The sequence below is a fragment of the Zea mays genome, chromosome 8, assembly GCF_902167145.1.
Source record: "Zea mays cultivar B73 chromosome 8, Zm-B73-REFERENCE-NAM-5.0, whole genome shotgun sequence".
Classification (NCBI taxonomy): domain Eukaryota; kingdom Viridiplantae; phylum Streptophyta; class Magnoliopsida; order Poales; family Poaceae; genus Zea; species Zea mays.
In genome coordinates, this window is record NC_050103.1 from 36,784,016 (window position 1) to 36,796,086 (window position 12,071).

At 46.6% G+C, this 12,071-nt stretch overlaps 1 protein-coding gene across 3 annotated transcripts; it reads left to right on the forward strand.

Annotated features, from left to right (window-relative positions):
* The first annotated feature begins 4,779 nt into the window (after positions 1–4,779).
* On the forward strand, positions 4,780–6,905 carry LOC100191719 (putative RING/U-box superfamily protein). 3 transcript variants are annotated; one of them, XM_008656032.2, is made up of 2 exons: positions 4,780–5,064; positions 5,156–6,905. In XM_008656032.2, exon 2 carries the CDS (start codon positions 5,236–5,238, stop codon positions 6,655–6,657), a length of 1,422 nt encoding a protein of 473 aa, XP_008654254.1. In that variant the 5' UTR covers positions 4,780–5,064; positions 5,156–5,235; the 3' UTR covers positions 6,658–6,905. The 3 variants fall into 3 exon arrangements, with proteins under 3 accessions (XP_008654254.1, XP_008654255.1, NP_001130620.1); XM_008656033.2 differs by having other exon boundaries at positions 4,786–5,064; positions 5,170–6,905; NM_001137148.1 differs by having other exon boundaries at positions 4,870–6,905.
* The last annotated feature ends 5,166 nt before the right edge of the window (positions 6,906–12,071 follow it).

The window sequence follows — 12,071 nt, forward strand, 5'->3', positions numbered from 1 at the left end:
TGAAGGGCAAACCAAAAAGCAAGCCCCAATATACTTCGTCTCCGAAGTCCTTAGTTTATCAAAGAAAAACTATACAGAATTGGAGAAGGTGTTGTATGCTGTTTTGATGGCTTCCAGGAAACTTCAACATTGTTTTCAAGCATACCATATAATTGTTCCTTCTTCACAGCCTTTGAAGGATATTATGAGAAATAGAGAAGCTACTGGAAGGATTGGAAAGTGGGCTGCGGAACTCAATGAGTTCTGCATTGATTATGTGCATAGATCTTCGATTCAGTCCTAGGCGTTAGCAGACTTCATTGCTGAATGGACGCCAGGGGCTCAGGAAGAAGAAGCAAGTAAAGATGCCGAAGCCTGGACAGTATTCTACGACGGTTCTTGGGGAACCTTCGGGGCAAGTGCGGCTGCCGTCTTAATTGCACCTTCCAAAGTCAGAACATGCTACGCAGTGAAACTTGATTTTAGTTGTACAAATAATATTGCTGAATACGAAGCTTTGCTTTTGGGTCTTCGGAAGTTGAAAGCAATGGGGATAAGAAGGGCGGTCCTCAAAACTGATTCCCAAGTTATTTCTGGCCATGTTGACAAAAGTTGCAAAGCAAGAGATCCGAAGCTTGAAAAATATTTGGATACAGTTTGAAGACTTGAAGCCTCCTTCGAAGGGTTTTCTGTTAAGAATATTCCATGAGGAGAAAATGAACACGCTGATCTACTAGCCAAGTCAGCGGCACAGGGGCTGCCATTACCTTCGGAAGTTTTCTTTGAAACAATAAAAGCACCTTCGGTTGACCTTCTTGAAAGAGCAGTGCTCAATATATCTCCTGTTTATAGCGAAGATTGGAGAACTGAGATCATGTCTTTTCTCCAGGGCAATTTCCTTTCACATAACGAAGCTTATCAAAAGAGAATAGTGGCAAGAGCCCGTCCATATGTAATAATAGAAGGTGAGTTATACAAGCATGGAGTCTGTTCTCCATTACTCAAATGTCTATCCAGAACTGAAGGTATAGAGCTGATGAAAGAAATGCATGCAGGCCTGTGTGGATCTCACATCGGATCCAGGCCTTTGTTGGGTAAAGTTTTTCGTCAAGGATTCTATTGGCCGAAGGCAGCTTCGGATGCAGCAGAATTAGTCCAAAAATGCGCCCACTTCCACCAGCACAAGGGAATTTAAGATATGTTGTAGTGGCAGTGGAATATTTTTCTAAATGGATTGAGGCGAAGCCTTTAGCCATAATAACTTCGATCACTGTTCAAAAGTTTTTTTGGCAAAATATTGTGTGTCGCTTCGGAGTCCGAAGGCCATTACCGTGGACAATGGAACGCTGTTTGATGCCGAAGCTTTCAGAGTGTTTTGTGAACAAATTGGCACGAAGCTCCATTTTGCATCAGTTCGGCATCCGGAGTCAAATGGACTTGTCGAAAGAGCTAATGGCATTATAATGACAGGAATAATGAAGTTAATCTTCAACCAGCCCAGGGGGAAGTGGCCGGACGAATTAATCAAAGTGGTGTGGAGCCACAACACAACAATATTAAGGTCAACAGGTTTTACACCATTCAAATTGCTGTTTGGTGAAGAAGCAATAACCCCAGAAGAAGCTAAAGCGGGATCAATAAGAACAGTGGCTTCGGCAGAAGACGAAGCTGATTATTCTATGGCAAAAGATGCTATAGAAGGGATCAGGCTTCAGGCTGTAGAGAATATCAATAAATATCAAGCCGAAACAATAAAATGGCGTGACAGAAAGGTTCGATTGAAAAATATTAAGCCAGGACACTTGGTACTTCAGAGAGTTGCCAACCCAGACACAGTAGGCAAGCTACAGTTGAAATGGGAAGGGTCTTTCCTGATAGTATCTTCGTCAAGACCCGATTCCTACAAGCTGAAGGATATGGACGGCAGCGACATTCCTAGATCTTGGAATGCGGATGAGCTTCGGCGGTATTATGTGTAACCTGATGTAATCTTTTTTATTCTTTCTTATGGCACCCTTTTCCTTTCCAAAGGGGGAGAAAGGTTTTTAATGGGGCCATAGCATGTAATTTCTCTTTTTCTTATATCAGCTCTATAAGAGCAGTATCCCCCGAAGATGTAAATGTAAAAACTGGGCATGCACCATCGAGTGCAACGATAAAAAGAAAAAACACAAAGAAGCTCGAAAGACGTCTCTAAGGGGATGAAGAGCACGACGAAGCTGCAAAAAGCCGTTCCTAAGGGAGCGCAGCGTAAGTTTTCTGCTCAAAAGTCGTTCCTAAGGGAATGCAGAGCTTACAGCGAAAGGTCAATGCTGATTCCGCCGAAATAAAAGGCGAAGAAGCTCCTGAGGGAGGCTTACAGCGAAAAGTCAACGCTGATTCCGCCGAAATAAAAGGCGAAGAAGCTCCTAAGGGAGGCTTACAGCGAAAAGTCAGCGCTGATACACCGAAAAATAAGCGGTGAAGCCGAAAAATAAACGGCAAAGATTTGTTATTATGGTTTCATATGTGTCTTCGAACATTCATTTGCACGATACATTACATCATATATTTGCATTCATAAACATTCACTTAGACATACATAGGATCATCATCATCATAACATACAAACTTGCTTCGGCTTCGAAAGAGAAGGCTTCAGAAAAAAGAGAAAAAGAGGCAATTTTATGCTTCGCTGTGTACGCAAAGAAGGGAAGGTGTTTTTCGCCTATGGCTCAAAAGTATTAATTTCGTCCACACCAAAGCATTTCATACATGGATGGAAAAGTAAGATTATATTACAAAGTGAAATTCAATTACATCATACTTTATACAAGTTATCACAAAAGTTTTTTGAGCTATTTTTACAGACTATTCGAGCTTCGACAGCAACTCTGGAGCTTCTTCCTTTTATTCTGCAGCTTCAGCTTCGGCTTGGTCAACCTGTATGTAAGTATTATAAGCTAAATTCAAAATTCAAAGGAAAGGGTAATCATAAGGTATAATATTGTTACCAGCTTAAGGTGGTCTCGGGCTTCATCACCAGCTTTCTCTCGCCCACCCTTTGTCCATATCACCTTTATAAATTTATTCGCAATGCTTCGGGCGAGGTTAGGAATATCATCTAGAATTGCTGGTGATAGGCTGAAATTGGGTCTGTTGATAATTTATCTGTGCTCACAGCCAAATTTTAGGAACGCAGCAGCGGTGCCCCGAGAAGCTACTAGGGCATAAAAGTCACCGTGTCCAGCAATAACATCATCGAGGTCATCAATCTCACCTTCGATGTGTTCGAAGGCTCCTGGTAGATCTTCAGCCGAAGGAATAAATTTTTCACTACTGGCCCCGACTGAATAAAACACCTTCTTCAGTCGTTGAACACATTGATTGCTGAATTTCAAACATTTGTTCTGAAGGTCTATCAATGATTTTTTCAAAACTAAACCATTCTGGATTTCAGCCTCAAGTTTTTCATTAAGCTTTAGCTTTTCTTGTTTGAAACCTTCTGACTGATAGAGAAGCTTCGTATTCAGTTCTGTTATTTTAGCTTCGGCTTCTGCTAGTAAACCTTCAGTTGTTTGGAGTTCGAACTTTTTTTCTCAAAAGCAGTTGTTTGATCTTTTATTTTGTTTTCTAAGTTTTCAATTATAACCTCGTGCTTTTTGTCTTCTAAATCCTGTTGCATCCTCAAAGCTTTGCTCAATAGCATACTCTGTACACGAATGTTGGGGCGAAGGCAAAGACGCCACCCTTCGCTCGATGCCTTCGCCGTAATCGCTGGACCAACGGAGACAAGACAACGGGCAGGCTCACCCTTCGTCCCATACGTCACCGGACGAAGACCTGTGACAAGGTCGTCTCATCTTGCGACCTCGTCCAGCATGGAGGCCCACGTGTGATCCGGCCCATTGTAACAGGCCCTGCATGGCCGCTGCGCATTACGGGTCTAATTTGTAAAGGCATCTCTGTAATTACGGTCTGTAACCCCGCTTTATGGGAATATTCCGGGGATAACCTAGGTGTCTGAGGGCACATACGTCCTTAACACAGGACGCTGGGCACTCAGATACCTATAAATACCTCCACACAGTGCCCTTGAGAGGCTAGATTAACAGAGCTTTTGCCATCTCGTGCGAGAACCCTGTTTATATCACTACACACCCCCGTTGGATCCCCTTGCACGAGATAGCAAGTGATTTGGAGAGATCAATTGGAGAGGAAATCTCTGAGGGCTGATTTAAGGCTTGTTCGGTTCTACCCCAATCCATATGGATTGAGGGGGATTAAGGGGGTTTTAATCCCTAGTAAGTCAAAATCTTCTCCAATCCATATCAATCCCCTCCAATCCATATGGATTGAAAATAACCGAACAAGCCCTTAGTGGTAAGGGATCCCAAGGGGATTCATGGGAGAAAAATCCCCTTGCAATTCAATTTTGAATAACAAGGGGATTCCTCCCCATGGATCCCCTTGGGATCCCTTAGCATCAAATCAACCCTAAGGGTTTGTTCGGTTATTCCTATATCACATGGATTGAATATGATTAAAAAAATTAGTAGAGATTTTGACTTACTATGGATTGAAATTCATCCAATCCCCTTAAATCCAATGGATTAAGAGAAAACGAACATCACCTAATGTCTTGTTCGTTTCTGTCGGATTGCACCCGGAATCGTTCCAGCTAATCAAAGTTTATATAAATTAGAGAAGCAATCCGGTCAGGAATCGTTCCGACCCACCAATCCGACAGAAACGAACAAGGCCTAAAAGATTTCTTTTCTAATGGATCCCTTTAAATCTCGAGACACAAACCATCCCTTCAAGGATAAAAATGACATGAGTTCCCGTTTTGCTCCCGAGTTCTCTCTCACGTCCATCCCTCTCTCTCGTCTCGTTCTTTAGCAGGGCCGGCTGGAGCGCCCACTCCTCCCTCCAGCCCGGCCCCAGCCGCGCCGCCGCGCCGGTCGTAGACCCAACGCCCGCCGCCCAGCCCAGCGCGCCCTCCGGCCGTGAGGCGGAGAGGATCGGGCGGGCCTCGGGGCGAGCGCCACGCGTAGACGGCGGTTGAGGAGCCTGAGAAAACAACGGTCCTCCTTCAAGATCCTGGTGGGTCGCGCCCTGCGCCGCGAAATTCCCTGATGTCTATGCATGTTCATCTTAAAGATTCGATTTTGTTGACCCTTTTGATCCGACGCAGATCCCTACGCGCAGGCGTAGGAGATTGTATTCCGTCTGATTAATCGGCGGAGAGCAAGCGGGTGTTGCGGCTGCGCGAGCATGGCGGGCGAGGAGGCTGCGGAGGGCAGCGGAACCAGGAGGCACATGGATCTAAACCTGTATCTCGGCCTCCCTCCATTGCCGCGGCCTCCAGTCTGGCTGGACCCGACGTTGATGCCCAACTTGACCGGTGCTGCGCCAGAATCCTCAATAACTGGTGAGCCTGAGGAATCGTTGGCCCTGGGGGCGGCAGCCTATTCTCCGTCGAATGCACTTTCCACCCCGGAGGAGCACCCAATGCTTGATCCCATAGTTTATTCCTGGCTCGACGGCAACAGGACCGATGGTGAAGAGGACACTGATGCTCCTGAGCCGGGGCCAGTGGATGGTGCCAATGTCTCTAGGTCGCAGCTTGTGGTAGCTGCCACAGGATTGGAAGGGGATGATGATCTTCCTCTAGTAAGGTTTGTGCGCCCTAGCCAGATGGTTGTTGCTGGTGGAATGGAGACGGTGAACACAAGTATACTTCAGCAGTCCATTCAAAGGGCTGCTGCAATTGAGGCCAGGACTCCTGAACTCCGCTTTCAGAGGGTGATACAGATTAGCCAGCAGCATAGAATTGTGAGGCCAGCATCAGTGAACCGCAGTCAAGGGGCAGCTAGTACAGATGCGGATAGGCTTGTCTGGGCAATCCAGCGCACTCATAACTCTTTAGAAGCAACAAGGCGGCAAAAACTAGATGACAACAACTTGTGTGGAAACGGTTCTGCTAAGAAGGATGAGTCCTGTGACTGCAACTCCAGCTTTGAGTGCAATATCTGTCTTGACCCAGCTAAACAGCCTGTGGTTACACCCTGCGGTCACCTCTTCTGTTGGCCATGCTTGTACCAGTGGCTTCATGCACATTCACCCCACTCTGAGTGCCCTGTATGCAAGGGTGAGGTGCTAGAACTGAATGTCACTCCGATATATGGAAGAGGCGGTGAAGAAGGGAATTCCACCAACCCTGACTTCCCACCTAGGCCACGAGCAAACAGAAGGGAGAGCCTGAGGCAACAGCTGCAAATGACAGACACAAGAGGAATTGCAACAGTGGTGAGGCAGTTGATACAAAACCAGGGTATAATTAGCGTTCTCCCAAGCCCAACAGGGATCGAGATGTCGGTGGTTCCTGCAGGCCGGCAAAGGGCTAGGGCTCGGAGACAGCAAAGGCAGGATAATAATGCATCATCTTCCATACACGTTGTAGCGCAGAATATGGGCAATGTTGCCCCTGAGAGCAGCAACCAAATCCAGTTGTCACATTCTAACGGTGACAATGCTGCACAGATGGTTCTTGCAGCTCCTCAGCAGTCATCATCTGTCGAACAGCTGTCAACTTCTAGCACCACAGCTGTTATATTGGGCGAGCCTGGGTCAAGTAGGCGGTCAAGGCCTTCGGAGTCTCCAACCATAAGAAGAACGAGGAGGAGGCCACAGTAGGTACTCGAGTGTTGTCACTCCCTTCAGTAAAATCTACAGACCATGCCCCAGTGATAGTTATTACCATGATTATCTCCAATAACATCTCAAGGTTAATAATGTAGAAATGTATATGCCATCACTGGTTTCTGCCTTTCTCTTACATTCCATGTATCATCTATTATGCAAAACGAGTCGAAATATCAGTTCCAGTATCTATGATAATCTTGACCTTTGTATACTGGGAATATATTTTCTGATTTAGCCTCTGTTTCTGGTATGATATGCCATTATAACTTCCCCGGTGTGGACGTTCCTTAGTTTTCGATGTAGTTATCCATCATTGCAAGCATGGGAGAATGTGTATTTGGGTGTGTTCATGGGCATTTTGCTAGATGGTCGCCCAGTCACTGTCAAGAAGCTCAAGATTGGGAATGGGCAAGGTGAGTGTGAGTTCAAGGTTGAGGTCGGTACTACCAGCAGAAGTACATCACAGGCAATTTGGTTTCGCTAGTAGGCTATTGCAATGCACATGGCCAGTGAATGCTTGTTTATTATTCTGTTCCCAACAACACACTTTATTACCACCTCCATGTCGAGAACATTTTACTTTCAGTTACATTATTTAACGTTTATTTAAGGCCAGCTTCATGAGAACACTCTATTATTCATCACTTGTACTGTCATTAGCTTGACCACTCAAAACTGCAGTAAGCGAGGAGGTGCGAGCGGAGGAGGATCGCCGGGATCGCCATACTAGGTTGTCCAGGGCGTCGGCCCCTAGGGTAGCTGGCCCTCGACTACGGAGATTGTAGTCTCGGTCCGTGTTCTCCGGCGAGGTTAATCACCTCTGCCGCAGGCTTGTTAGAAACTAGGAAGAGGGGATTAAACATGTAACAAATTACTTGATTATTCCTTGCTGCCATGCGGCTTACATATAGCCCTGTTGCTAACAAACTCTTCCTAAAAACTCTCATCTAATCTTGGACTTATCTAACTAACTCTCCTTAATTCTCTCATCTAAATCTTATTCTCTGGACTTATCCAAACCGACTCCTAATCAGCCCCTGGCTGTTGGCGCCCCCTTGTGGTCTGTGCGCTCGTCCGCCCTGCGCACGTCACGGGCGTGCCTGAGTCTGCTGTAGGTCCGGCCCCACATGACAAATATATATTACTAAACCAAAACTCTGATGGCTGAGATTGCTATGAATATCTTGCCCATCCACAGGTACCGAATCTCCGATGGCCATACATTCAAAAAAAATCAACTATACATGGGAATCTTCAGACAGACACAATCACATTTTTATATTGGTCCGTCCTCGCCCCAGCGCTCGGGCAAGGCCGTGATGTTGTCTGGTCCCGCCTATGATGGGTCGTTGGGGACGTCTGTTCTGTCCTCGCCCCAACATGCGAGGCTGACCAACGATGCCAGGTGCAGGAAGACGGTGGATGGTTATTTGGTGTATGGAAGGAGGCGGGCTAATGGTTTCTTTCCAACTCCTTCCTTGTTTGACGGCTGGTTCCGTGGATTTTGCTCCTTCCCAGGATGTAGGTGCCACTCCTGTGCAACAGTTTGTGACCAGTGTAACGAAGCCAGTCACGTGCTTACTTCCCTACCCTTGCATTCAGAAGAGAAGAACTAAGCAGCTACCTTCAGACTTTGTGCCGCGCTGGAGCTCTCGTATAGCCAAGCGTGGTAATAAAACTTTGGACATTGCAAGCAGGCAAATTCAGGCAGACCTTGGCCGACGTCTGGGCATATCTGTTGACAGTGAGGCTTTCAGTCAGGAAGCCCTTGACGAGTATGGAAGACTCTTCACTAAACCACTCTATCAGTCACATATTCCTGCTCTGGCGGCGCTGTTCGGATGGTCAGTTCCTGATGAGGTCGACGCTGCTCTGGAGGTGCTGGTTGTCTCTGGGGATATAACCCGGAGGACTTGTACTAATCTCCCTCTCCTTCCGGTTGTTTTTTCTATTGTTTTTCCAATGGATTTATCAAAAATACTGATTTGGAATTTGAGGGGGCTGAACAAGAAGGCTAGGCATGATGCAGTGCGGGTTATGATTGACTCTACCTGTCCAGACCTTGTATGCTTGCAAGAAACTAAAAAAGAATCTATTTCTCATCAATTGGTGTTGTCTACTCTTGGTAGTGATTATGATGGTTTTATTTATCTCCCTGCAATTGGCACTCGGGGTGGTGTTATTGGCTTGGAAAGGGACTCCATGTAAAATCCTCAACTCCAGGGTGGACTCCTTTTCGGTCACGGTTGAGATTGTGTATGCTGATGGCTCCAGCTGGTGGTTCACGGGTGTTTATGGCCCCCAATCAGATGAACTCAAATTTCAATTTCTTCAAGAGTTGCAAGCTATTCGTTCTCTTTGTGGTGGGCCATGGGTGATCGGCGGAGATTTCAACTTGATTTATCGCGCTGAAGACAAGAATAACAACAACCTGAATAGGGCAATGATGGGGAGATTTCAAAGGCTTTTGAATGATCTGCATCTTATCGAGCTTCCTCTGCATGGAAGGAAATACACTTAGTCAAATGAGCAGGCTGCTCCGATGCCGGTGCGGCTGGACATGGTTTTCTTCATGGTGGATTGGGAGGATTTGTTCCCAGACTGTATGTTGCAAAGCTCGGCCTCTATGTTGTCTGATCATAGCCCGCTTATTCTGGGACTGCAGGAATTCACTCAAGGTAGGCGACGTTTTGTCTTTGAAAATTTCTGGCCTAAGCTCCCTGGCTTCATGGATGAGGTGGAACGCTCTTGGTCCATACCTCTTGATATGCAGTGCCCTTTCCAATGTTTCGCTGACAAGCTGAAGAGGTTGGCTGGTCATTTACAATCATGGAGTCAGAAAAAAACAGGAAATGTTAAGCAGCAAATTTTGTATGCCAAGGAGATTCTGCACCTGTTGGAGATGGCTAGAGATATTAGAGCTTTGTCTTGGCATGAGGAATGGCTTAGGCATCGTATTAAACATCATTCTCTTGCACTGGCGTCTTGGGAGGGAACCATGGCTTGTGTGAAATCAGGCTTGTGCTGGTTGAAGCATGGTGACTCTAATACCTCCTACTTCCACCACCATGCTAGATATAGAAAGAAAAATAACTTCATCACCAGGCTGCAAGTAGGTGATAGACTGCTGTTTGAGCAAGAGAAGAAAGAAGCGGTCTGGGACTTCTATAACAGTCTTTTAGGAACTGCAGGATCAAGAGATGTAACTCTGAAGCTTGACACTTTTCATCAGCTGGGCATGGATCTTGCTGAGCTTGAACAGGTTATCACTGAGCATGAGGTTTGGACTATCATCTTGTCCCTACCCTCAGATAAGGCTCCCGGTCCGGATGGCTATACAAGCCGTTTTTACAAGGCTGCTTGGCAAGTAATTAGGATTGATTTTATGGCTGCGGTTAGTAGACTGATGCAGGGAGATGTCTCTAGATTTCACCTTCTGAATTCAGTGTATGTTGCTCTCTTGCCTAAGAAAGCAGAAGCTTTGGAAGTTAAGGACTTTCAGCCACTAAGTTTAATTCATAGCTTTGCGAAAGTTATCACAAAGTTACTTGCAAATCGTTTGTCAAGTAAGTTTGTGGGATTGGTCTCTCCCAACCAAATCGTTGCATTCATGATAATTTTATGCTTGTGAAGCACACTGCTAAGAAAATTCACAATCAAAAGTTACCTAGGGTGCTGCTGAAATTGGATATTGGCAAAGCCTTCGATTCTGTGTCCTGGCCCTTCCTTTTGGAGATGCTGCAGCACTTGGGTTTCAATCCTTTTTGGTGTAGTATTCTATCAAAGTTGTTGCGTTCTTCCTCTACCAGGGTTCTTGTGAATGGAGAACCATGGGACCTCATTGTGCATCAGCGAGGTCTTAGGCAGGGGGACCCGCTCTCTCCCATTTTTTTATTTTGGTGATGGATGCGCTAAACTCTTTGATCAATAGAGCAAATGATTTGGGTTTGTTGCATCCTCTTCTACGACATGGTCATGGTCAGCGTGTTTCCCTCTATGCCGCGATGTAGTTCTCTTCCTGCAACCTTGTCATGATGAGCTTGTTCTGATCAAGGAAATTATGAGGGTGTTTGGATCAGCCACCAGCCTCGTCACTAATATTAGTAAATGCTCTATGACTCCTATCCAATTTGAGGAACAAAATTTGGTCATTGCGCAAGAACTGTTGCCTTGCAAGGTGGTTCCTGTTAGAGAATCTGTTATATATGGGAGGGCCTGAGCCTGGCAATCTTGTGTCGGCCGACTATAGTATTCATGGATAGAGGGAATTAGGGAGAGGAGTCCGGATCCTATTGATCCTGTGCTTCCATAGACATAGGGGTTTCCTTTTGCCTCTCTTCCTCCTCTTCTATATATGTACACAGTCTGCCCCTCAATGACTACAATTAATTATTCCTCCTCAATTCCGTTCACTTACATGGTATCAAAGGCCTAGGATTACCGATCCTTCTTTTTTTTTCCTCACCGCTTCCGCATCAGTGCGCGCCCATCCTTCGGCGTAGCCATGACCGGCCTCCCCTCGCCGCGCCTCGAGGCGGCCTTTGGCTCCGAGGTGTTTCACCTGGTCAACACCGCCGACATCTCTGCAGTTGTGGCGTCCGAGCGCGCCGATCCTCTCTGCGCCGCCAAGGAAGAACATGAGCACAAGGCTCTGGCCGCTCGTTAGGCCTCCCTCGCGCAGCAAGAATGCGACGCGGCCAAAGCCCTCATTCGCGCCGCCCAGGAGCGCGCCACCCGGGAGTGCGCGACCGTTGCTCGTGTCCAGCCGGAGGAGGATATTCATTCCTCCGTCATCGTCGCTGACGACGACATCCCACCTGCAACCTTTCATGCGATCCTTCTCCACCACGAGGCAGCAGCGCTGCTCAGTCTCCACGCTCAGGCTGTTGCGGTAACCAGCATCCGAGCTCTCGTTCTGCTCCTCCTTGACACCAACTCCACCTACGCCCGATGGTGTGAATCCTGTAAGCAACAGGACTCTTACTCTCATCGAGAGGATGACACTATGAGTTGGGGTGATTTTCTGTTTATTTTCTCAAACATTACACAATGCCATACCCTTAGAAGGGTTGGGGACACATATTTATAGCTCTAGGGGCTGCACTACACTGCACTACACACTATAATACACACTGCAGCACACAGGTGCTGTCCTCTAGATGCTCAAGTGCAGTCAAAAGACTGTTGCTGTCCTACAACAGTCAAAAGACTGCTGCTACTGCTGTTCTACAGCAGTCAAAAGACTGCTGCTGTTGTCCACTGCTGCTGCTACTGTCCTACAGCGGTCAAAAGACTGCTGCTGTCCTACAACAGAGATGCTGTGCCACAAAACAGAGATGCTGTCCTCCACACGAAGACCGCATGACTTATTCCATCATTCTCCCCCTAAGTCTTGTGCGTCGTCT

Bases quoted from the DNA above. Each gene is read 5' to 3' on its own strand.
- LOC100191719 (XM_008656032.2), top strand. From the start codon at position 5,236: ATGGCGGGCGAGGAGGCTGCGGAGGGCAGCGGAACCAGGAGGCACATG.